At 42.1% G+C, this 27,660-nt stretch overlaps 2 protein-coding genes across 4 annotated transcripts in view; one reads left to right on the forward strand and one right to left on the reverse strand.

Moving 5' to 3' along the window:
- CMSS1 (cms1 ribosomal small subunit homolog) overlaps positions 1-27,660 on the reverse strand; it is a 1,475,838-nt gene that overhangs the window by 904,329 nt on the left and 543,849 nt on the right. The gene's annotated exons all lie outside the window — the stretch shown is intronic.
- The window catches only part of FILIP1L (filamin A interacting protein 1 like), a 795,845-nt gene that overhangs the window by 284,533 nt on the left and 483,652 nt on the right, over positions 1-27,660 (forward strand). For both annotated transcript variants that reach the window (XM_078657733.1, XM_078657734.1), the window contains exon 3: positions 26,875-27,171. In XM_078657733.1, coding sequence (XP_078513859.1) covers positions 27,010-27,171 — 162 coding nt within the window. In that variant the 5' untranslated portion in view covers positions 26,875-27,009. The remainder of the gene's footprint in view (positions 1-26,874; positions 27,172-27,660) is intronic.

Genomic DNA, 27,660 nt, shown 5'->3' on the forward strand with positions numbered 1-27,660 from the left:
GCGAGGTGCGACCTCACTATGGAGGGAAAGTTCTAGTGGAGAGAGGTTTTGAGCACGGTTTTCCATGTTTCTTTGCAGATAAGATTTGGTATTGTGGCAAACAAGGGAGTAAACGCGGTAGCGTGAAGTGAACTGAACCTGAGGTAAGGTGCTCACTGAGAAGGTTTATAGTTACACTTCTTTTCGGTTAGAGCGGGTTCTTAATATTCATTTTGTTCACAGGCAGGGCGGACTGTGTTAACAACAAATGTGAGTATGAGTTACCGCATGGTTGGTTTAAGTTTTTTCACACAGTGGTGTGGTGGCGGCTTTACTGTTTGGAAGGTACACTTCAGTATTTGTTCAAAAATGTTTGCTGATAAACATGCCTGGAATTTTTAAATGCACGTTGTTTGCCTTCGCATTACATTTGCCTGATAAATTTGGAATCTTGAATGTTTGTAATATAAAAAATTGGTTCCCATTCACAGGCCCCTGAGGAAGAGTCCCAAGGGACTCGAAATGCATCGGGCTACTACTACAATGGCCACTTCAACTGTTTACTACTAAGCTTTATTATGTAGTTTTGTTGTGAAATTGTCATTTATTGTCAATACTAAAGCTGAATGATACTAATTATTTTGATGATTTTTGCAAATTAAATCACCCACATGATTTTGAATTGTTGAGACTTATATGTTAAATTTTGTGAAGAGTTGATAAAAGCAGAAAAGTATACGAAAGTGATTCTGGTCTGACATATAGACCAGGTGCAACAGTGCGCAAAAGTTGAGTGGTCTCACCACTCTAGATAGGTTGTATGCCCATTGCATAGCCATGTAGCCATGTAGCTGCCTTGTTGTTTATAAAGCCTTAACAGGGTGCTCATTAGTGTAAGGCTAGAGCTCTAACTCTAAATGGTTCCCAAAATCTGGACTTTGGCACAAGCAAAACTAGCGTTTTGACCAAGTGAGGGGTACCCAAAATGTTTTTCTATTTCGTGTTTTGTTTGTATTTTCTTTTAAGTTTTAGTTTTTACCCCAGACATTTAGACATGCAAAAAAACTGGCTTTAGATTATAAAGCAAGTTTAGCACAGTTAATTTAAAAAACGAATTTTACCAGCATGCAAATTCACTAAAGGCATCTATACATAAAAAATGGCTCACAATACGCAGAACTGCAAATATAGCAGCAGTCACTCATACTAGGTAGTTGAGAGGCGCAAGTGTCCACCTCAAGTAACAATCACAATTCTTGTCAGAGTGCACCGCTAAAGTTGCTAAATAAACCCGAGCTGTACCCCCAGTAGCTGTGGCTAGAGCAGACAGGTTTAACTTAGAGGCAATATGTAAGGTATTTATGCACTACTAACACAGTAATAAAGTCGAAATGCAAAACAATAAAAATCCCAAAATGAATTAGAAAAAAAGACTACAACATAATAATCAAAATGACAAAAAATCCAATAAGGGGAACCATAGATATTATTGTGTAAGGTTTCAGGTAGAAATAGTGCCAAGAAGCACAAAGTGCCTATGATAGCCAATGGCCACGGTAGAACAGAACATATGCGCAATTTTACACCGACCACATAAGGGAGTGTGGGTTGGGCACATTAACCAGGGTCATTCTTGTCAAACATTTTACCTTCTGAATGTAGTCCTTTTAATCCTAATCTACCACAGAAGTACATGTCTAAAGCCCCGGGCCCTCGTGGGAGGCACTTAGAGACTCACAGGTTGGAAGGTAGAGGTCAACATGAGAGTTCAGTCCAGGTCCACTTGCCACTGGTCAGCAGGGCAGTTACAGGGAAAGGTCTCTTATTGCTTGTTGTATTCCTGTAGCTTTTAACAGGAGGTCAGCCTTTTGACTGTTGAAGTCTACTTCTGTGTCCTGGATAAAAGGGAGAGAGCAGGTCCAGTCCTTCTGGGCTCTTCTCAGGTTGCATACAGCAGTTTAGTCATCTTCTGATCTTCCTCAGGTCAAGAAGCGTTCTGAAGTGGGTGTGTGAAGGTGCCACATTCTGGTACGAGCTAATGGGTGTGAATGACCCAAGGATACAGAAACCAATACGGTACAGATTCCTAGGGATTCCCTTCCCTATTTGGACATTTTCAAGGTGGCCGAAAAACTTGGGCTCTGAGGGATGAGTGTATGTGGTGAGTACTACGGAACCAACACCTTCTCCTATCTGGGGGTCATATTTGATCGTACTGGCACATGGTCCCAGGCCGTCAAGCTAAGCAAATTGTTATTTTGAAAAGCCCTGGCAGCCCTGATCAATTTCAGTAGGAAATTGGGCAAACGCCCTTCCCCCAGAACTACTTCAAATTTATAAAGCCAAATGCGTTGCAATTGCGACCTATGGGGTGGGCATTTGGGGTTATGCAGACGTGACTGCTTTCCAGACTGCTGAAAATAGATTTCTCCGATTTTTGCTGGCCGTCCCGGAGAGTGTTTCTACTTTTAATTGTCACATGGAACTTGGTTTGCCACATATAGCGGATGTCATTAGCATCCAACCAATTCTTCTCTGGTACAGTATATGGACTTCAGAGAAGGCTATTTTAAATCGCCAAACGATTAGCGACTGTTGCGGGGTAGCTGTGGTCCTTCATATAGGATGGCTGAAATAAGCCAGAGGTTTTTTTTGTAAATTAGACCATCAGGAATATTTTGATAAGCCTACCACCATGACCAATGTAAACAGGAAAGTCTTTAAGCATAGCTGTCTTCACTTTGTTAAAAACATTAGATTTAATGAAGAGATTACTAAAATTACAGTGCTTGCCCACCAACATACGATGACTATACTTAAGATACAGCCCTATTTAACACTGGTTATTTCTAATTCCAAAAGATTCTTGCTCACACGCTTTAGGTTGGGCATCATTCACAGATCACTTAGCTTCCCAGTCAAACTGGTCTAGACAGTTAATTATCTGTCCATGTGATGAGTTATCAGCACAGACCACTATGCATGTTTTATCTTTTTGTACATTTTACCTAGTACAGAGGGAAAGATGGATACTCCCGGTGCTTAGATCAATTGGTCTGTGACAATGTCGTCCTGCATTTATGGTCATGCAATCCCTCGGGGAAGAACTTGTAATTTTATCTGTCTCCACATTTTTAAAGTCTGTTTTTTCCTGTAGAAAGGCCACCTCTATGTGATCATTTGATTTAAATTGTATACTATAACTATTAGTCCTTATACGCTGCTACTTACTCAGTTTTCCCGGTTACTGTACTTCTTTTTAACATGCCATTTTAATTGTTTTTTAATGTGCTTTTATGATTATTTTACAAATAGTCGAATAAAGCTTGATTTGATTTGATTTGAGTACTACGGTAATCCCAGTGTCCTCTCACATCTAACACCAACTTCCTGAGCTTTCAGCAACCAGACAACAGATACACACACACAAATTGTTTTGGAATTCTGTTTTTCTCCTGTGAAGTGATCCTCAAATGTTATATACAGCACTAGGAGACATATCAAATAGGCCGTGTCACTGTAATGTCAAATGAGGCCCACTGTGATTGGGGCCTGACTGGCTTGGAACACAACAGAAGGGCCCTACCCAAGTGTTAGATAACATCTGTCTGTGAAGATGAGGCCTCTAGGAATTGTGCCCCAAGTATTATATGAAAAGCATCAGCAGACCTGTCAAGCAAGATGCAATATTCAAGCAGGACTTGACACTTTAATACCATAAAGGATCCACCCAGAATCCTTGTATATTCTGTTACGTTCAGAGGGATCATTTCTGCTCATTCAGGCCAGCCTATTATTTTGCTCCTGGGAGCATGTTCACACCTCATTCATACCAATCTAAATGCTAATTACTGCCTGGCCAAATTGGGAGAAGAAGAGGGTGATTAAGATTGCAGGGGCTTCAAGCAGCAGAAAGGAAACCTTTTAAAAGTTACTTTTACGTAATATTTAGAACAAATCTGAATTCACCATTGAAATGGATTTTACCACTATTTAACACAATTGTTTAATTATTTTTCTAGCTAGTCCCATTCCAGAAATACATACACAATAAATATTGAATACTGCATCCCAGTATTTTCCTATGGAACAGCCAACCCTGCTAGAGTGAAAATAGCTTTGAGGGCATTTTCACTGCAAGGACAAATATAACATTAAACTTTTACATGTCCTACTTTTTAAATATTGTATACCTTGCCCTTATAGGTAATAAGTCCTACCTAGGGGTAACTTACATATATATTTAAAATGAAGGTTTAGGCCTGTCAAAAGGTGTTATTTCGTCAGTTCAAATTTGCAGTTTAAACCTACACAGGCAGGTTTACATTGTTACTGTAGAAGATGGCGCAATGGGTGCTGCAGTCCATTTGTGACATTAAGGTACAGGTCCAGGGTACACCTCAATACCAGGGACATATAGGCAAGTTTAATATGCCAATCAAGAGTATACCGATTTCGCCAATTTGAAAGGAGGAGCAAAAGCACTTTACCATCGATTACCATTGATTAGCAGGGTAAACTGCACAGAGTTTTATAGCCAGCAAAAACAGTGTTCAGCAAAAAAAGCCAAAAAATGTGGGGTGGCCCTGCAGAAAGGGTAAATTTAGAATAGGTTTCAACTGATAAGATTATTATGGTTAAAGCATTTGCAGGTCTACAGCTACAAACAATGTGGCGATTAACCTGAACTGATTTTTTTAACAAAAGTGAGTAAAGTGAAAGTGTATGTTTTGATGACTATGTTTATCGTAAATATTGCCTAGAAGGACATGTGGTAGGGAATGTATAAATTTTGCTAACCATTTAGCTTTATTGTAGCTTTGGGGTTTGCTAGAACATCCTTGCTAGAATTTTTTAATATTTTTTTTCTTTCTAGATCCCTTAAGTTTTGCTCTCAAGAAATTCTTATTATATTCTTCTCACAGGGTATCTAAATAATTTTTGATTATGGTCTTATTTATTTTTTAACTTGTTCGCTCTTTGGATGCAGTGTTCTTTGAGATCTTTGCTGAATACCACAGCTTTTGTCCACCACTCTTATAATGTTGTTTTGCTTTACACTCCCAAATAAAAGAAATTCAGCACTCCCGAGATGAGGCACTAGGTAAAGCAGGAAGAAACACCTGGAAAGGAACTCAGCACTCACAAAATGAGGCAAATCATGTGGCAGGTTAAAAATAAAGTGTGGGATTTTATTAATACAACACTCTCTAACAGAAAGACGTTCCAAGATGTCAAATGAAACAGGTAAAACAACATGCAAATGTATATAGATATAAATGTGCACAAGCAAGTAATAATACAACAATAATGGGACACCCACAAGTCAAATGCAAAGGAATAAAACACAAGCAAATAATAATGGACGTCCAATGCAAGAAACAAGCACTGTCAAATGCCAGGAATAAGCACTGACAGACGCAAGAACCAAATATAAGGAGCATGTATTTACAACATGAAAACATCACAGAGCAATGAAACTTATAGCGTATACATCACCTATTGAGAGACACACATCATTCTGGTCAGCTTGACTAGGACGCCCTTTTTAATCATCCAGAAGTCTTAATGGGACAGCAAACATTTGACAGTGCATTCACCCCACGAAAGAGCTTCTGTATGAGCGCCAAAACTTCTTATCTTTAATACCTTTTACTAACACGGAGATACTTCTAGAAATTCCCTCCTCTCGCCTATTCCTTTTCTGTGGCAAAACCAAGGCTGACCCTACTGGTCTGATCCGAAGTCAAGATCTTCACACAAGAGAGCTCTCTACCAATTTATTGTAAAGTGCTCTGATATCCTTCGGGATCTGGTTCGCGCTATAAAAAACTTTATGAATAAAAAATAAATAAATAAAATAAGATAGAAGGTGGCCAACCCTCTTTGATTTAACTCCGAGACAGATGTTATGTTCCAGCAAGGCTGTTTTCCTCTGTGCTGTGCAGAAAGAAAAACATCCAACTCTGAAGCTGTAAGAAGGCACAAAATGAAATCATGCGAACGCACAAAATTATGTTGTACATTCAAAATGGAGTCAGTTAAAACAACATAGAGTCAATGGTCACCACAATCTCACAATGTAAAAATACATGTAGCACTACAAGTGCCCATGGCTAGGGATAGGAGGCAAACACTACTTATTCAATATATAGTAAATGTAACAATATCTGTGAGACTCAGGATGCTGAACAGTGACTTTTGGCACATGCACGCAGCCACATGGTACCCTTCACCACAGCGTGCCAACATCATGGATGTGGCGCCAGCAAGCAAGCCTCAGGGCTACGTTTTCCCGTTCTTCCAGCCAGTAGTGTGTTAAAGTGAGCCAGGGTGTTTCTGCGGCGTTGTTGGGGTGTTGCGGACAGCTGGCATTTACAAAAATCCAACACTAAGACTGAAGGCAATTGCGGGTAAGCCGTTATTCTTTCACAAACATCTGTCTTAGCCTTGCTGCTGGCTGCCAAGTTCGAGGTTGGGCATTATGCATTTGTGTATTGTGCTCTGGCCAGGGCGTTCGTCCAGCCTGCAATGCGGCATGAGATTGGTCGACCAGTGACATGTACTGACATTAGCCAGTCTAGTGCCCTGGACTACTGTTGAGCGGCAAATCAATGGTTTTAGATCGCTATATGCTGATGGCACAAGGGAACTGCTGCTGTAGATCCCGTCTACAGCTGTGATTTTCACATGTGTTGCATCCCAACGGACTGAACAGTAGTTGTTTGTTTCATCTGTTTATTGGTGACCATTCAGTTTTCATCTAACCCACATGTCATTGGGAATCTACATCTACAGTAGATTCAAAGCGTAGGGAGGACCTTGTCTTCATCTACTGTTTAGAAGCTTTCTGGATCATTCTTGTTGAGGTACTCGCCTTCCCCACACTTCGGACATTGACTCTGTTCCAGTCCTTATCGTTCCAATTGTATATTCTGTGTCAGTGTGTTTATTGATTGACAAGCATGCAGTGTGGTTGAGACATCTTTCAGCTTAATTTTTCACTATTTTTGTTACTTCTGTATGCTTGGCTGTTCAGTAGGTCACACACTGTTTCATATGTGGACCATTTCACTGTGCGTTGTTTTTTGCAGTGCCAAAGTTTTTTTAAAGTTCTTGGCATGGTTGTCGCTACTTAGGTGCTGAGGTGACATGCTATTTACATTATACGTAACAAATCCCTTCCTTGGGGTTGTTCTTTAGGTGCGAATTGCTCATTCCTTTACAATAGCATTTACACACCCTTACACGAGGGTTGGAAATGGGGGATAGTCATTTCTTGTATTTACATTACAAATCTTCGCACAAGGGATGTCTATATGGGTTACAGTTCCATTTCTACAGTTTAGGTTTTGTTCTCATACATTGAAGGATGACTTAGTAGGGTACTATTCATCCATGTCTTTGTAGACTTTATACGTCCTTAGTTTAGGGGTGGAAATGGGTGATAGTCCCATTTATACAATTTACGCTTAAGACCCTTACATTGTGGGTGTCAAATGGGTCTTACTCAATGGTGGTTTTACTTATATAGTAATCATTACTGCCCCCTAAATATTTAGAAAAGACAGGCGCTAGTCGATCACTGTCAACACTACAGCTCAGTTGTGGCCCCATACATGGGCAATGGTTCCCACTAGAACAGAGTAGTTTCAAAGTTAGTAGTAATAAGCACTCCCCATTTGGATCCATTGTCACGCAATAGCATATGCTCTACTCTCTGCTCCTAACATGGCAATTGGTACACCATCAGCTTGTATGCATGCTGGACTGGATGCATAAAAGAGACGCTTCAGTGCATCAAGGATCTCGCTGCCCAAATCCTGAATAAAGGGGCTGTTAATGACGCCAGATGTCTTCGCTCCCACGTTTCCCGCCAGAGGCTCACGCATGACTCCATGAGGGCTTGAGGGCCTAATACTGGCAGCCAGAAGGAGCAACAAGGATGAGTGGTAATAGCTCGAGATGAAATGAGCGAAGGATTTATGAAATACTTTTTGAAAAACAGCAGACTTGTATGAGGCAATGTCTGTTGGTAATTAAAATATTTTGAATATTAACGTAATTTTAGAGCATTTAAAAATATTTAAGTATAGAACTCGAGCTCGGACGTAGAGAAACTGGAAATATACCAGAGCCCTGGATTAAACCATGTGAAAAAAACTGAGAAGCTACGCATATTCGGTACATGAGAGCAGCCTGCACGTTTGAACGTCTCCAAATGAGGCCTCCTTAAAGCAAGAGCATGCAAGCCTATGATGCTGGCTGTAATAGCGTCATATCTGCCGGCGCGTGCAAAAATGTATGGAGGACCTGTGGACTCATGTAAATGAAACCAGTATGTACCTAATGTTGGCACTTCTAATGTTGGAGGCTCTGAAGTCTGGAAGATGAACCACGGATGTGAGACCTTTTTTGGTGTCCAAACGAGGCAACTATTGTTTACCTCTAGCTACTCTCCCTGGGACACCAATCCTAGCGCATTCCAACTGGAAAACAAAGTGGGTCTCTTTGGGCATTTGTCCGTCGCTTTGTAGTGTCAACGAGTATTGAAGGTATACTATAAGGAGTCCCATGGGATTAGAAACTTAAACTGTGTGACACATTAAGTAAGTAACAATCCGTAACAATGTCCTGCTACTGCTATGAAGAATATTACTTTTATTTACAAGTAGTTAAAAAGAGCAGTTAAAACAAGACAGAGATAAAACCACAAAAGTGTTTATAGCTCCTCACTGCAAAGCACTATGTGCTGTATAGCAACGGTGTAGCACTCAGGCAGCATAAGGACTCACTGGCTCTGTACTAAAGTCTTGCACATTGCTCTTTGATGTTCCGGTAAATAAGGCAGGGGTGCCTACAAAAACGGAATTGTGTGGATTTTTTTGCTATTATATGTCTGGCCCTCTATTTGAATGGTTCTGAATCTGGATGCAAAGCTGGACAATTCAAGAGGCTAAAGTCTCATGCTAAACTTCCAGCATTAAAATACTACAATCTTATCTGACATCTATCACAATCTCTTTACTGAACTGCAAACACCTACTGGTTAAAAGAAAATCAAATAATGCAGTGCCAAGCTCCTCCCACCTCTAAAGTCCCATCTCTCATTTGAAAAGCAAAACCTTCCCCATGCCATATTTTAAACAAGTTCAAACCAGTAACTATGCAGCCAGTCTTCTCATTCCTAATAAAACGAGCCTTGCTTAACTATCTAACTAAACCTGAATACTGTACAGGAGAATAAACATATTTTCGTTAGATTTAATTCTTTGTTAAAACCTTTTTCTCAAGCTGTCAACATTCTAATACCTACCAAATATTACCTCCTAAGATTTAACCACTTCGACGCTCATGACGAGCTGGGCTCGTCATGAGGTACACCTCTCGTACGCTCATGACGAGCTGAGCTCGTCATGAACCGCAGGTTTTTTAAAACTTCAGTGCACAGCGGGAAAATGCGCTGCACCAATGGTGTTAAAAAGGGTGGAGGGGCAGCCACAATACTCACATAAAATGCATTTAGTGCTACTTCATATAAGGAAACTCAAACCTTCTTGTCACACTTACCCGCCTGGTCCTGCATCTAACAATGCCTTCACATAGGGTCTCACCTGCATGCGCATTGTTTGACTCATCTGCGTGCCAATGGATTTATCAAAGAAACATAGCTACTCAATTTGACTCAAATGTGTAGTAAACATCACAACCAACACAGGCACACCATCATATTATCTCTCACAACAACCTGTAAGTCTTAGAACTAGCCTTATGAAAGGGAAGGTTGATCCATCCATTTCACAAATGCCATTAACTCCTACACCTCTTCGGGTTCGCATCAATACTACTGCAAAATACTGCCTGATCGAACCTTGTTTTACTCCTGCACAACACACCGAAGATGGATCCATTATCCGTCACAAACAACACTTTTCTCTCCCAAACCACTTTAGCCACGCACACAGTTGTAGACCAGGTTGCTCCAATAAAGTTTGTTAAAATATATGTTTTAGGAAACAAATGGATCCAGGACCACCACACTGAGTTATGACAATGTTGTTGCAAATTTGAATTCAAAAGTTACGAAATTAACCTACTACAAATTTAAATAAAATATGGTAAATATGATACCAGATGCAATTTTCAAAGCAAAACAAATCTACTTCTCAAACATGACACGTTCTCTAAAGGCCCCATATTAGCTCCTGATGTCTCCATTTAAAACCTACTACCTAATCCATAAATCCATCCATGGTCTCACGCAAGATTGCCTCCCCAAAGCCTTCCAACTTCACCAGCATCGCTGGTGCCTGAAATCGGATTCCTAGAGCTTTGAAACTGCTTACAGCTCATGAGCCTAGATGTAAGATATTTGAGGTACGAGCCCTCAATGCATAAGGTTCAACCCTCTTTAACTTGCATAACCTATCCCTGAGACTCACAGAGAAATTCCTGAGATGCAGTGAGAAACTATAAAAAACTCATCTTTTCAAATGTACTTACAGACATGAACATTACACTTGCCCCTGCTTATTCAAGTACGCACCTTTAAGTCGTCAGATACCAAATACTGAAATTTAGATACTTAGATATACTTAAGGCTTCTCCATCATCATCTGAATTAGAAGGTTCTGTTAAGCATTTTGAGATGCATGACCCCCATGCCATAGTATTCTGCTGAACTGCACCAGGACCCACACATACATCAGTTGAACATCTCTCACCTCCCTTACATTATGCAGTATGCATAGCCTTATTAGCTTATCACTGTGTGACAATGAGATGCTTCGCTAAAATGCAAAAAAATAAATACAAACTCTCCCACGTCTTCTACAAATCCACGTAAATATTTAATGCTGCCAAACATATTCCAAAACATCATGTAACACATTCTAATACTCATAAGTCCAAGTAAGTCATTACAACAACTCTAAACACTTTGAAAATATGCAGTTCACATATTAGTCCCATCTTCACCAAATTGCTAGATGATTGTCCCAATATTGTTCTACTGGGAACAAAGACTATCAATTTGTTTCTCCTTGCTCAATGCCCAGTAGCTTACGGGACTACTAACCCAACCTAAGGCACAGGTGTCCAACATACGTATCTACCCATGTCACATTTTCAGTTCAACCAAGGACTAGTTAACAGTGCTCCATTTAGATTCATGCATACTGTATAGCTATCTTTTAGTAGTAATCTGAAAATTTGGCACAGGCCTGGCATTTGGGGGCAAATGTTGGACACACTTGGTCTTCGGGAAAAACAGACTCTACCAAAACAGATTGTTACTATTTCATTGATAGAGCGCCCATCATTATGAAGATCACAGAAAAAGTTCTGATCAAACTCCTAGCTCATCTGGACTGAAGGAACATCCTTAACAACTTGTAATGTCAGTTAATACCGAAAAAGACTAGGATGAAGCCCTAGGCAAGTCTGAGGCCGGTTGTTTAGCTTTTCTCGACTTTCGTTTACCTAGAACATGTTTTTCTTCTACAGATCTTGGCATCATCTATTTGCCAATAGTGGAACTTTGAATAGCGGATCAAGTTTTGAAGACTGAACGTAATTTCAAACAGTCGCGGCATGATATCCCCTGTTGATCTCTACATGATGGTTATCATGCCATGATCTGCTTTCCAAAGTGTCTGATCCCATTACATACCATTAAGTTGATCCATTATATGCATTATGGGATCAAGACTTGTATTGTACATTTACACTTTGGCTTTGAGAAATGTGATTTTCAATTATTGCATCGTTTAAGCATTTAGGCTGATAAAGTGACTTGTTGTGGAACACGTGTTGACCTTTGATGTCCACTTTATTTATTTATTTGAGTTTTATATAGCGCTGGCTAGACCCGGAGGTATCAGAGCGCTTTACATGACAATCAGAGTTAAAGGCAAACATGTTACATTTGTTTAAGCGCAATCAAAATATAGGGGACAAGGAAGAAGCAGAGTTACAGACTTGATTCTTGAACAAAGAATAACAATATTGTTTTGAAATCTCTGTATCATCCCATTGTGGAAAATTATTGTTTGAATCTGAAGACCTCAAAACTTAGTCCCTTTTTTGCATAATCTTTTTAGAGAAGTGAGCTATACTCAGACTTTGTATGCAGCCAGGGCAGTTGCAGGTCTCAGTAGACACTATTAAGCGCTAAAGTGTAGGTGTTGGCCACTAATCTAGACAAATAGTAATTCACCTGGTTGGAAAGATGCACATTATTATTTCTGCACGATTACATTAAATACCATGGGAACTGATGCTAGCATACGCCCTAGCCTTGTCATCATATGCAAGAGTATGTCTGATACAGCATTGATACATTTTTAGGGTCATGTTTAGATTTTCGTAATTAGTCCAGGGTCTTGGTCAATGTGCAATCCTGTCTGTGGGTACAACCCTAATGTTCCTTCTCTTACTAGCTCATGCTGCGTAGCTCAGACAGTAATAGTATAATTTGGGTAATAGGTACTGCCAACACGCCCAAGAATGTCAAAGGACGTTTCCACTGCCAGCCATATCTACCTAGTCCCAGCAAGTAAAGGGTCATACCTTGCAGTCATCCACATACATGCAGGCAGGCACAGTAACTTCACTATTCCAGTATCTACAATCACTTAGCATGTAAAGTAGTACCACTACCATTGCCATTGTGTAGCAGCAGTATTTAAAATTGCCCCAGCATGCAGCACCAACTCCCCTTCCCCACTCTCTGAACCATACACTTTTCAAAACCAGAGCGACCGGGGCGGGGCGCGAAGCAAAGCTGACTGCAGAGCGCCTGAGCAAGGATGACTGCTGCTGGGAGCCAGGGCCAAGGCAGTAGAACCTAAGCGGCTTATTTACAAGTCCTTTGCGCTGCCAGTGCGTAACTTTTAATATGGGAAAAAGTGATGTACCGGTGGCACAAGGGGCTTGTAAATAAGCCCCTAAGAGAGCAAGGGCAGTGTATGATGAGAGAATCCATCTCGGAAAACAGCTCCCAAACCAGCAGCCTAGTGAGGAACCCTCTTGTCGGTCCCAAAAAAACTAGTCCATGGAAAGGGTGTCTGGGTTTCAACCTGGTAAACCAATGAGTCATCCCTACGTGCTTACACTCAACCTCACCCTCTGCCCTCCAGCCCATAAGTGCACCACAAACCCGCGTCAAACGTAAGCCACAAGCATCGCACCAAGCAAGGACAACTTTTTAAGAGATCACACGCTGGTTCACGTGGAATCTTTAAGTTATGTATTTATATTTGGACTGGCAACGCGACAAGTACCAGGATGCAAAAAATAAAGCCAGGCACCGATTAGCAATTCACGCTGGACAAAGAACAGCTGTTTTTTTTCCATATAATGTTGCCTGTGCTGACTCATTGCGCTGGTCTGGTCTGAACATGGGCAGATACAAAAGTAAGATGGATTCCACATGGTGAAATATTCAGAACTGAGAAAAGGGGCAAGGATTCGTGTTATTGGACCAGAATTACCAGTTTCCACATCCAATAAGCTTCTGAAAGACGTGCACAACAGTGTGCATTGCAAAACCGCATTCAAACTTGCAAACAAAGGCGGAATAACCCTAAGGTCGGCAATAAAAAAGTGTATGCAACTGCCAAGGAAGATGAAGCTTTAGTATGTAAAAAAAAAAAAAGACTCCGGAAATCCCCATGTTTATATTTAAGGCAGCTGATAGGCTTGTCATGCTTCCAGGCTGAGTCATGTCTCCTGACTGATGACAGCATTGCCTTGTGAAGGTAGTCATAGTGGCTGCTTTAATAATCCAACGTTTTTGGCAGCCTGATTAATTGGGTTCCTTAACTGTAACCAGACAGCTGAAGGGAGAAATTTCCAAATACAAGCATCTTCGCATAAACAATCATATGGAATTGACACAAGACACATATGCCGGCGAAAGATTATAATGCACTGCGTTATAATCACTGGAATTGAATGCAGCCGTCAGGATAAGTCAGCGGCTGACACTACCGTGACTGGCCATCATTCAATGAGCGAAGTCAGTTAGTTGGTCAGGTCATCTTCCACAATGTTTCAGGATTTTCAGGTCAATGTCACTTGTTTAAAGAAGGGAATGTAAGGCCTCCTAGAACACAAAAAGGAATGCTCTGACTGTACTGGCCAATCACCTCAGTCAACAAGAAGGCAGTCTTGCTCCACCTAAACTCAGCACTTGACACCATTTATATTACACCACAGCTGTTGGATATGCCTATCTGACATAGTCCTGTCAAAATGTACCCCCTCTTCTATATGTTCAGATGGTCTACGTCACGTCCCCCAATATAAGAGAGGGAGCTACCCTTTTAACAGGAAAAGGATTGGGTCAACAATGTAATAAAAAACAAAAAACTCCTTCTCCTGAGTATGATAATTGCTAAGTATTGCTAAATTCCCATGAGGGAATTTGCATTAGTGGGGGGGGGACTAAAGTATTGCGTAGGTTACCAAATTTACACCTTAATATGTATCAGACCAACAAGTTTTTTTTTTTTTACTACGTCACGTCCCCTCCATTGCACTTACCTTTGGTGTCCCCCAGGGCTTATTAATCGCACTCATGTTTCATTTATACATGGAACCTCTGAGAGCCCTTCTCAGCCACTGCAATATCATGCATCACCAGTATACAGATGACGCCCCACAGTCGCTCTAAGGGTCATTGTCTAGGACATCAATTACCTTTTGTCTTTGAATTGGTGCCATTCTATCACAGATGTCTGCTATTTACCTCAAAGGTAAAGTAATTAAGGCAGAATTCATCCTCTTAAATAGTGACATCCAGCAGTGGCACCAAGACTTGGTTTTGGTGCGTGTCAGGCTCTAAAACTTATTCCCCTTGCATCACACCAAACACCAAATCCCTGGGCCTCCTCAGAGTCCAACCTCACATTCAAATAGCGGGATAAATGAAAACAAGCTAGCATTCAACCCAAATCTCCCTACTTTGTAAAATCAGATCCTTTCTACCTTTCAACAAAGTCGGATCAAGTGTCTATTCCCCCACCCTCCCTTACATAGACATGAGCAATACACCTTGCTCACTGGCCTCCCAGAATGCACTTTGGCACCATTAAAAGCACTTATTCACACCAGTGCCTGACAGCCATTTCACCAACCACAGAAATTGTGGCCACATTATCCTCACCATAAAACACCTAGACTGGCCGCCCCTCCTAGTCTGCATGCACTTATGGAAATAGTTTGCGATTTAGAAAGCTAACCACACCAACAAAACAGACGGGAGAAATACACATTAGGTGTACTTCCCAGGCACCCACAGCTTCTTTGTTACAAGAGAAGCTAAAGAGAAATACACCAAAACTGCAATGAATAGCTTTCTGCACCTATGCCACCGGATTCTGAGACAAAATATCCTGGAACATTCAACTCTCCCCTTAATTGAAACCTTTCAGGAAAAAACAGAACATTCACCTGTTCTGCTCATCTTTTCCACCTAAATACCCTGACCCACATTCTCTTTCGTGTCCTTCCCCAACAGGTGTAAACTCTCCCCTATGCCTCATACTCTCACACAAAGCTCTGGTAGCAGGTACTCTTAACAGTCTCTCTCGCCTCTCTATTATGTTACCCTCTGATCTAAGTGTGATGGTGGCATTATTGAGCTCACCCGGTCCTCATCCTGGCTAGTTGGGGATTGACCATACTGAACACTTGCAGCCCTCTTGCCAAGTCCAAGGATGCAAACCAGATAAACACACTTACCCGGTTCTATCTTTATCCCAAATGCTTTGTAAATGGTCTTGTGGGCACTCTGTCACCACAATCACCAAGGCACTTACTGTAATCTTATCTAATGTGCTTCCTGCCAATCAGGGCCAGGGATGTCCCTGAAATATAACAAACATAAATTTCCAATAAGGACTGCCTTTTGACCACTTCACGACCTACCAGAATATTAGAATGGGACTCTCACGCTTTAATATGTTGTAACGCACTGCGAACCAAATGATAATGATTATTAACCATATTCTGCAACAGCTATAGTTTGTTCGCTTTTTAAAAATAAAGCCTGGGGCTTTTTAAAAATAAAGCCTTGGGAGCCTTGGGAGTAATCTAAACCACTGCTGCACAGAATGTTCTACAAGTACTAATGAAGGAACTGCAAGCAGTATCGATGGCTAATTATACCTCAAAAATGTTTTTATAAATTGGACTGGGACACTTTTTAGATCCACTTTTGCTTGTGAGATGGTGAGGACACCCAGTGACTGAGGTGTATGAATCCTACCAAAGTAATCACAAATGGGAAATGGTTGCTAACCATTACTATACAACGTAAAAATAAAAATTTCTTCTGGAAATAACATCAATTAAAAATGTACACACATGAAGACTGCGTCTGGAAAGTGATTTTCAAAAAACGGTATCTTATGAGCTTTTAAATTGATAACTTATAAGCTTTACTAGGCCAGAGGATTTTAAGTAAAATTGGTTCTACCACATCTCTTTAAGAGGTAGGCAACACTTTCCGTTAATTATATAATTCAAATGGAAGGGAGTACAGCCCATATTGATACATCACCGCCCCCCTCAGGTGCATGAACACAAATTTATACAGACTCATTCATATTCTATTAATAAAAACAAAAAGTACAATTAAGAATAAAGACAAAAAAAGACCCACCACTACCCTGCCAAAGAAAGAATCCTGTGAATGATATTACCCTACAGTAAAACACTACTATTGAATATTATTAGTTGCACGTGAAAAAGAGCTGGTGCATCTCACATGAAACTCATAGTTGCTGCACATTCGTAGAAATATCCATCGCTCTTCCTTCTTCGAGATGTTGCATTGTAGTTCCACTTTTGTACTGTTTATTCCTGGGACAGCCTAAAAGAAATGTGGCTTGGTTCTGAGATACCGAAAACATCAATGTTAGCAATCTTGCAGAGGTTGCTGTGAGCCATCTCATATTGTCACCACCAGGCACAACAAATGTATGGCAGAACGTATTGATGACTCTACTCTTGCCCCTCCCCCTCCTTTATGAACAAAGGAAGACATGAAGCCCAAGCCTCCAAAAAACAGGAGAAAACTTTTTGGGCTGGTTGTGCTTCCTTCTCAGCAAAAGCAAACGAAAAAGCCTAGACAGCTGCTTGAAAATCGGTTGCTCCATTGGAAGAGGCTAAGTGAGTGCAGCAGGAAAATGGAGCTGTTTTTCCCCAAACTGTACAGAGTAAGCGTCAGCTCCTACAGCCCTCCCAGAGTCCACAGCACAATGGAGAGGTATTGAGAAATGAAAGCACAGAATTATGTGTTAGTGTGTTTTTATCCACTGCAAAAAAACACAAAGGGTAAAGTGTTGTAATAGTTATAAGTTAAAAATTAACATTTAAAAAACAAATAAATACTGACATTCAAAAGTTAGAGTTTACTGAACTCACTATAACTTGCACCCCTGCCATGCACTGCTTATGTCCTTACACATTACATCACTCATGACATGTTAAATGACATCATTGATACACTACAGCTGTTTTTTCTAAACATTTTTTGTTTTTAACACATAACTATGTCTCTTCAATCTTTGTTTTTTACAGCAAATTTCTAGTTTTTTTTAACCCCTTCGACGCTAATGACAAGGTCAGCTCGTCATGGGCGTTACCTGCGCTACGCGGATGACGAGCTGACCTTGTCACGTAACGCGCGATTTTCAAAATCGCAGCGCGCAGCGGGAAAACCGCTAGCGCGCATGCGGTTAACATATGCTAAGATCTTATTACCATCCCCAACTGTAACGTCGCCTTAACCATTGTTTTTGAAAATATATATATGAATATATGTATATATACATATATACAGAGATGGAGTTAGGAGGGAGCAAACTGACATGTCACTGCTGGTGTTGAAAGTACTTGTTTCAGCCTGCACTTTAGGCAGCATTCTCATCCATGTCAGTAAAGCATTCTGAGAACGCATAGAAAATATGTCCTCATTTTAATTTGATAGAGCATTAACTATAATTTCTTTGACAAAAAGATCCTCATTTTATTCTTAAGGAAATGCTTTAGGTTTTACAGCTTTCATTACATCAAGATGGCTTCAGATGTGCCACGCCTCTGTCATAATCACAGAATGCTAGTACTCTAATTGTTCATTAGAACACTGTGGGACACTGCTGTGGATTACTTGGGAACTAATTGACAGACTGTGCTGGTGTTAAAAGAACGTTTCTTTCTGCATGTCAAAAAAAATTCCAGACATGAATGGTAAATATATTTGAGAACTTGTAGAAAATGTGTTCTCATTTTTCTATGACAAAACAAAGCCCCTAATTTCGTTAATTTCTAAAGAAAATGCTTTAAGTATTACAGCTTTCATTCCTTCAAGATGGCTTCAGGAGTGCCACAGGCGTGTTACAAATACGGAATGTTAGCACTTTAGTTGTTCATTGGAACACTGTGGAAAACAAGTTGAACGATGGGAAAACAACTGACAGGCTGCTGCTACTGTTAGAAGCACGTTTTACTCAAAATATCGACTTTATCCTCACGTAGGTGAGGAAGACGGCATGAATGCATATAAAATGTGCTCTCATTTTAGCTTCTTGAGTGCCTTTCACAACCTCTATAAGACAATTATGAGCAAAAAAAAATTCCTCTCAAACATAATTCATCAAATTCCTGCTGAGAATCAGCATTTTTCAGAGGATAAAATCACCTTGGAATACACCATAATGCCTAACCTTACTATGGTATCACCAACACATTATTTACATTGTGACTAAAATCGGTTGTCACCCTTTATATGTGCTTCTTTTTGTGACCTTCAAAAAAAGGCTTTCACTACATACATTTCAGCAGGGATCATGTCACCCAAGGCCTTTAATGCTGGCACAACAAGCTGACTATGTTCTGACAGGCCAACCAAGGGAGGGCCCCCTCACATGCCCCTTGGGGTCAGGGTGTGCTCACCCTGCTAACTTACATTTGTTTTGTACTTCATTTTTAGCTCCCAGTAACCATGTCCCTGAGTCCTGTAATGGTGCCACAACATTTTGTTCAGGTTGTGACTAGCCTCAAGATGTTTACTGTCAAGGTTTGGATCTCCAAGGAGGCTCACAAATATATAAGAAACAATTTACTGCATGTTTATGCACATATAAAGCTTTTCTCAAAATAAAAAATAAATAAAACATAATTTCCATTTCCTGGAAATAATATAAGTTGACGAGCTTTCCAACAAAAGGTACATTTGATCTCATAAAATGGAGCTTCAATAACTGGCAACGCATAACGTGCAATGCATTACAAATGAAAATTATGTGGTAAAAAACTATTGATACTTAGTTCACATATTCGGTCATTATCTTCCATATTTTGCCTATTTTCCATATTTTGCAAACCACTTGTTACATTCTTCAATGGTAAAATATTCATTCTTAATAAAAGAATCAGATGATAACTTCCATGATCTAGATTCCATGTTAAATATGGTTATTTTTTCATGATGCAAGATGAGATAATACACTTATTTGATGTTTTTGTAACACAAATCAATATCCAACATTTTACCTGCTGCACAGACATAACTACAAAGTCATCTAGCTGGATTTTAAAGAAATTCAGAGCATAAATGAAATTTTAAAAAAAAACACGGTTTTCTCTTTTTTGTGTGAAAATATATCCAAATACATTAGTTTCAGCAGAGAAGACTTTTGCTATGAAATACCAGATAAAACCAGCATGCAACTGCTGCGAAACCCATCACAAAAGTGCTATTCAATTCAAACTGCAGCCTAATAGCCTGAATAGCAGCAATTGTGTGCAGATTACATCGTTTGCACAGAATTCGTCCTCAATGATGTCCATAAATGACAGTTTTAACACATATATGGTCTCTTTGGCATACAAGAGACTCCGAGGTACTTTAAGGCGGTATACTAGCAATAGGAGTACAAAATGTCTGCGTTATTATAAGACATTAATTGAAATGACTTTATAAGACGCATGCCATATTAATTGAGAATATTTTGCCTAAACAGGGATGTGTGTACAATATCCAACTTTTCTTTACCCAAGTACCATTTATACTTTATTTCATTCCACAATCTTCTGCCCTTAAAAATAAAAAAAATACTTTTTATCATGCTAATATATATTTTTTTAAATAGGACCTTCTGCATATTGTTGAAGACAATTCTGATGTCTTGTAGGCCCTTAGCTGAGAGATCTACAACTACAACATCATCTGTATATAACAGACAAGAGATATTTCAATCCCCTACTCTTGCAGTATACCCTCACAATCAGATATAGTTTTGGACAAATCAGACATATGATGGAAAAAATAGGGAAGCAAGCATGCAGCCATGCTCGACTCCATTCTTAGTAGGAATTCTGAATGAAGGACCTTGGTCTCCGCCTACTAGGACACAACACCAAGTTGAGATCTTCAAGGCCATAGTTAACTGAAGTAGGGTGTAAGGCATTCCTAGGCTATGCAATCTTTTCAAAGCATAGATCTATCGACGCAGTCTAATGTGGTAGAGAAGTCTATGAAAGTCACGTAGACTAATTGACCGCAAATTGTTACATATTTTTGCATAAGTCAGTTGAAGCATGGAGTTCTTATCTAAAGTAGAACAGCTTTTTTTTTTTAAAGCCTGTTAGTTCGATGGGAATCCGCTCTTTCTCAAACGCACAGCTTTGGAGATAACCCAAAATACTTTTAGCACACACTTTCGCAACAGAATCCAATAAGGCTATCTGTCTAAAATTATTTAGAAGGGTTTAAAGGCCTTTTTTATGTAGTGGAACAATCATGCTCCCATCCAAGATGATTTTGGACTTACTCCATTTAGATAGCAAGGTTGGACAAGGGAAATAAAAAACTGGACCAAAGGGGTGCTTCCCTTTTTATTACAAAGATCGGGATTTTGTAAGGCCACATTGCTCCCGAAGATCTAGCCCCAAGAATAAAACCCTTAATCTGTTTTGGCGTTAGAGGTATATATGCACTGTCAATGTTTGAAATGGTGTTCAGATAACGCCAAACAAGAACATTCGATGAGGTTAGGGGCGTATGGTCAGAGAGATATTCAGGCCATTCATCATCACTGATTAAGTTTGCTATTGATTATGCCATATTGCCACAGCCATCTGCCATGATTTTTCAAAACCTCCTAGTATCTACTAGAAGAGCAAGCTCCTTTCAGCTCAACCCAGTTTAAATCAGACTGAAGCTTTTTAAGAGTTATTTTGTGTCTTGTAGTCTTTTTAAGAGGCTAATTATGTTTCCTCTCACAGGAGAGTAAAATAAGAATTGCTGTCTAATTAATCTACTATTTTCAATGTTCTGAATACAGTCTATAGGAGAGCACTTCTTAAATAGACTTTTATTTTGTGGTAATTTATCTTTCCTAGAAAGACTTCATGTGGGATTCATACTTTATTATAAATGTAAATGTAAATGTAAATGTAAATGTAAATGTAAATGTAGTATACTTGTAAAGCGCACAGCTGCCCCAGCAACGGGGCGTCCCGGCGCTGTATAACTCTGGGGAACCCGTCCTGGCTTTCCCTGTGGGATGGTCCCTTGCTGGGAGTCCCCAAGGTGGAGCCAGGCATCCCCGGAATTGGTGGGGCCGTTGTGGAGATTAGGCAAGCTAATGCCCAGAGTTGCCGAGTGGAACCCCTGATTAGAGTAAGCACCGAAGCGAGAATTATCGAGTCCGCTGACCAAGGTCCACGACCCTGCCGCGTCGGGAATTGAACCCTGGTCCCGGGCTGACTTCTGCTCTCAGGCCTGCTGCCTCTAACCAGTGAGCCACACTACTCCACATAAGTAAGTTTTGTTCAGGCGTTTGCAAATCTGTGATGGCTATTTGTAATTTTCCATTCAAGTTAGCTATTTTACTTGTTTTCCAGTATATTCTTCCATCTATCTTAAAATACACAATATCACCCACTTTGTATTCCAATACTGCAATTCCTCTATGAGAAAGTCAATACAAAAGGACAATATTTTGTAATCACAGAAGGAATTATCAATGATGTGCCGGTCAGACATCAGCCCAATGGTAGAATGTGACCCAATTAGATAATGTATCAGTGAAAGTCCTGTAACAGAAATATGGGTGTAATTAGCTGGAATAACATTTTCAATTCTCCCATTCACACTAAGGCGCTAACTTTCCCTCAGGAACTCTAGAAGTATTAACCCACATTCATCAGTTTTCTTCTTTACTCGGAAGTATCGGGGAAGGGCATTTAAGAGCCTCTTCCTGCAAAGACTTGTATTGCATGATTAGAAACTTTTGCATTGACGTCAAATAACATGACTGTATATTGACATTTCTCCGATTCAATAATTTGGGAAATTAAAGGGAGCAATGGTTTAATCGGGGAAGTATTCATCAGACCTGGGGAAATATACACATTCACTAAAACAATGCATGATCTCCTGACATAAAGCCAATAGTCCTAGTGATCTTTATGTATTGAACTAAATTTGAACAGTGAGTAAAACAACATTAAGACCATGTGTAATTAGTTCTCAATAACACTGCAATGCTCCCACTCACATGCCCCCACTTGGACATTTTGGCAGGACAGCTAAACACATAATATTTATTCAGTTGAAGATCTACAGTTGACCAGGTTTCTTGGATACAAAAAATGTCTTTTGTGAAACTGTTAAAAAATACTGTTTTTGGGAGAGAGGTCTGCCATATTCTAGGAAAGAGCTTTTATACCACTGTTCAATACATTGGCATGACGTTTTTGTATAGAGTGTTTATGATTAAGTCTACCAGCAAACCAATTCCAGTGTGAAACATCATTGTCCTTCGATACATTATCTTGTTCTAATATGGAAACCAATCTCCCACCTCTACTAAGGAAACCACCATATTTTTACCTACTTGTCTTCTCTATTAATCTACAGCTAAGAATTTAACTTTCGTATATCAGAGTAATCAGGGATAACATCTATACCTCTACTGAGGACCTTTTTTTTAACCCTAATTTCTCAAAAATATACGGAATGGATTAACACCTAATCACAACAAGCATTGGCATTGCCAATAGGTCTCGCTTGTGGGACCTTATAAGTATTTAGTTTTGCAGCACAATATGATGAGTGGCGTTGCGTGTGTGAGTGGCGTTGCGTGGGTGAGTGGCGTTGCGTGGGTGAGTGGCGTTGCGTGGGTGAGTGGCGTTGCGTGGGTGAGTGGCGTTGCGTGGGTGAGTGGCGTTGCGTGTGTGAGTGGCGTTGCGTGTGTGAGTGGCGTTGCGTGTGTGAGTGGCGTTGCGTGTGTGAGTGGCGTTGCGTGTGTGAGTGGCGTTGCGTGTGTGAGTGGCGTTGCGTGTGTGAGTGGCGTTGCGTGTGTGAGTGGGGTTGCGTCGATGAGTGGGGTTGCGTGGATGAGTGGGGTTGCGTGGATGAGTTGTGTGTGAGTGGCGTTGCGTGGATGAGTGGGGTTGCGTGGATGAGTGGGGTTGCGTGGATGAGTGGGGTTGCGTGGATGAGTTGCGTGTGTGAGTGGCGTTGCGTGTGTGAGTGGCGTTGCGTGTGTGAGTGGCGTTGCGTGTGTGAGTGGCGTTGCGTGTGTGAGTGGCGTTGCGTGTGTGAGTGGCGTTGCGTGTGTGAGTGGGGTTGCGTGTGTGAGTGGGGTGGCGTGTTTGAGTGGCGTGGCGTGTGTGAGTGGCGTTGCGTGTGTGAGTGGCGTTGCGTGTGTGAGTGGCGTTGCGTGTGTGAGTGGTGTTGCGTGTGTGAGTGGCGTTGCGTGTGTGAGTGGCGTTGCGTGTGTGAGTGGCGTTGCGTCGATGAGTGGCGTTGCGTGAGTGGCGTTGCGTGTGTGAGTGGCGTTGCGTGTGTGAGTGGCATTGCGTGTGTGAGTGGCGTTGCGTGTGTGAGTGGTGTTGCGTGTGTGAGTGGCGTCGCGTGTGTGAGTGGCGTGGCGTGTGTGAGTGGCGTGGCGTGTGTGAGTGGCGTGGCGTGTGTGAGTGGCGTGACGTGTGTGCGTGGCGTGTGTGAGTGGCGTTGCGTGTGTGAGTGGCGTTGCGTGTGTGAGTGGGGTTGCGTGGATGAGTGGGGTTGCGTGGATGAGTTGCGTGTGTGAGTGGCGTTGCGTGTGTGAGTGGCGTTGCGTGTGTGAGTGGCGTTGCGTGTGTGAGTGGCGTTGCGTGTGTGAGTGGCATTGCGTGTGTGAGTGGCGTTGCGTGTGTGAGTGGCGTTGCGTGTGTGAGTGGCGTTGCGTGTGTGAGTGGCGTTGCGTGTGTGAGTGGCGTTGCGTGTGTGAGTGGCGTTGCATCGATGAGTGGCGTTGCATCGATGAGTGGGGTTGCGTGGATGAGTGGGGTTGCGTGGATGAGTTGCGTGTGTGAGTGGCGTTGCGTGTGTGAGTGGCGTTGCGTGTGTGAGTGGCGATGCGTGTGTGAGTGGCGATGCGTGTGTGAGTGGCGATGCGTGTGTGAGTGGCGTTGCGTGTGTGAGTGGCGTTGCGTGTGTGAGTGGCGTTGCGTGGGTGAGTGGGGTTGCGTGGGTGAGTGGGGTTGCGTGGGTGAGTGGCGTTGCGTGGGTGAGTGGCGTTGCGTGTGTGAGTGGCGCTGCGTGTGTGAGTGGCGCTGCGTGTGTGAGTGGCGTTGCGTGTGTGAGTGGCGCTGCGTGTGTGAGTGGCGTTGCGTGTGTGAGTGGCGTTGCGTGTGTGAGTGGCGTTGTGTGTGTGAGTGGCGTTGCGTGTGTGAGTGGCGCTGCGTGTGTGAGTGGCATTGCGTGTGTGAGTGGCGTTGCGTGTGTGAGTGGCGTTGTGTGTGTGAGTGGCGTTGCGTGTGTGAGTGGCGTTGCGTGTGTGAGTGGCGTTGCGTGTGTGAGTGGCGTTGCGTGTGTGAGTGGCGTTGCGTGTGTGAGTGGCGTTGCGTGTGTGAGTGGCGTTGCGTGTGTGAGTGGCGTTGCGTCGATGAGTGGGGTTGCGTGGATGAGCTGCGTGTGTGAGTGGCGTTGCGTGTGTGAGTGGCGTTGCGTGTGTGAGTGGCGTTGCGTGTGTGAGTGGCGTTGCGTGTGTGAGTGGCGTTGCGTGTGTGAGTGGGGTTGCGTGGATGAGTGGGGTTGCGTGGATGAGTGGGGTTGCGTGGATGAGTGGGGTTGCGTGGATGAGTGGGGTTGCGTGGATGAGTGGGGTTGCGTGGATGAGTTGCGTTGCGTGTGTGAGTGGCGTTGCTGTGTGTGAATTGCTGGTGGGGGGAGTGGGGGGGTGGGCGGGGGAGCAGCAGGCAGATGCGAGTGGAGCGCGCGCTGGAGAGGGAGGGGGTGGGAGGACTAGGCAGCGGGAGAGAGGGAGAAAGGAGCGCGAGGGAGGCGTTTTTAGATACATGAAGCCAAAATTACAAGTGAGCATGTTACAAAAGCAAACGTTACTTTACATGAGACAATAGTGACAGTTGTGCAAGTATCAAGAGCAACAAAATACAAGAGGTAGCAAACGATATGCAATAGCATATCTGAGGGAACACGGCCTGGGGGAAGCTTGCTGGGGAGGGGGAGGAGAAATGAAAGGAAGGCTGTGTTTGCGGGGAGAGAGAGGGGAGGTGCTGGTGTGGGAGGGGGGAGGTGCTGGTGTGGGAGGAGTGCTGCTACAGCAAGGCTGTGTTTGCGGGGAGAGAGAGGGGAGGTGCTGGTGTGGGAGGGGGGAGTTGCTGGTTTGGGAGGAGTGCTGCTAGGGGAGGAGAAGCCCTGGCCGTGAATGCTCGTGCATGTTCACGTGAACTGCAAGAAAACGCCGGGCTGAAACCCCTTAGTTTGAAGAGGATTTTGCCGACATGAATCCGATCCTATCCATTCCTGCGGAATGGGACAGGCTCGACCTAAAAAGCATGCTATTGGGGTAGAGATCTAGCTTTCAGACAAACTTGGTGTAATTTCGCTCAGACCCTCCCCCCCCCTTTGAGGGGTCAATTTGGACAGTTATACAAAATGTGGTTGACATTTTACTCAACATATCTGAATGCATAGCAGATACAGCGCTGAGAGGCAGAGGAACAGATGACCGTGCTACTACATTAGAGGTTGTTGTGTGCTTTTCATTTTAATCCATAAAGTTAAGAAATAGCCTTTTCTTTTTTAACATTTTGTGGTGCAATCCCTCAATAGGGTGCTGCTTATGTGCATCACTGATGTTGTTTGGTATAAGCTGCTCGGAGATCTAATGGTCCATTGTCATGCTGTATATAAAAATTACTAGTTTCATGGTCCCATGAGATTTCTAGGTGCAACTGCCCAGATTATAGCATTTTTATTAACTTCAATTGCTATACATAATAGCTCTCCCTATCTAAACTGGTAGCAGATACTGTCTGGTGGTAGGAGTGACTGTTGCTAGACAACTGCTGTTGCTATGTTGCACATTACACAAAGCTGGTAGGTCACTGGGGATTATACTACTAATGGAAATGTTAAATTGGCACAGGTCCTATGTCCTTGAGTGCCTGTGGACTGGGCTGGATCTGTACTTATATGTACCCCCTGCAATCCTAAGCCTGCCCTTGCTTTGTAGACTTCCAACTCCAAAGTGGTAGAGGAAAGATGACTAAAACCTGGGATAAGATCGCCCTTTTGCTGGTCTAACCCCGGGTGATGCATGCAAGGGGTACTCTGTGGTCTCTGAAACCGGCTCACTTGTTGGGAGCAGAGTTCCAGAGTACGCCCGTAGGCCCCTTGGGGGAGAAAGCCAAATGGACAGGAACATGGTAAACTCAGCCCTTATTCCCCAAACTGCCAAGGCTGGAAGAGATTACGATCTATAATATTTCTATTAAGGAATAAATATTTGTATTGTTCAAATATGCTGCTTGTTGAGTGTTTTCTACAAAAGTGAACACTGTTCTTTTTTCTCTCCTTTTTTGAAGCATTACCAGAATGTGAGCAATAAACAGCAGCATAGCAAGACCACCAGAAACAACCGCTAAGAAGCCAAAAACCGAAGAGTCCAGCACAAACAATCCTGAAACGAACCCACCGCTTCTTTTCCTGGGGTTGCAACAATGAAAAGGTGCCTAGAGCAGGGGGACTACGTGGCCGAAAGCAGCACCATATTAAGAAGTCACAAGTCCGAGAAAAAGCAAAAGTCCTGCTCCAAGAAAGCTGATGATCTGTCTCGCGACGACCTGATATTCCTCCTAAGCGTGCTGGAGGGAGAGTTACAGGTCAGGTATTTATTTTCTTACGTTGTAGACCATAGGCCGCGTATTCATTTGTGATCTACAAATGGGTTTCTTCTGCCGGTTCAGACACGAGCTATTAATCACGTTTCAGAGAGCTGTCATTATTGCATGCTAATGGTATGCTTGTTCTGAAGGAGCGCATCCTTTTCTGCCTCCCTTGTGGCAGTCCAGAATCACGCACTGCATATAACTTATCACAGACGGCAACGGGCCCTTTAATACGAAAACGTTAATGTTTGATCTGCAGAAGAAGAATGTGTACATGATGAAACTGGGAAAGAAAGTTAATAAGAAAAAAAAATGATATATCTATACTATTTAATCTGATAAGGTTCCATTCCTCACCATTCGTTTTTTTAACGCAAAATGGAAGCTATAGATGTTAACGCTGAACAGTGAGCTTGACAAAGTGAAACACAATTGTACTAAAAATCACAAACACTTTGGTAAGAATGCAAACCATTGAGATGG

Source organism: Lissotriton helveticus, chromosome 8 (genome assembly GCF_964261635.1).
Source record: "Lissotriton helveticus chromosome 8, aLisHel1.1, whole genome shotgun sequence".
Lineage (NCBI taxonomy): Eukaryota > Metazoa > Chordata > Amphibia > Caudata > Salamandridae > Lissotriton > Lissotriton helveticus.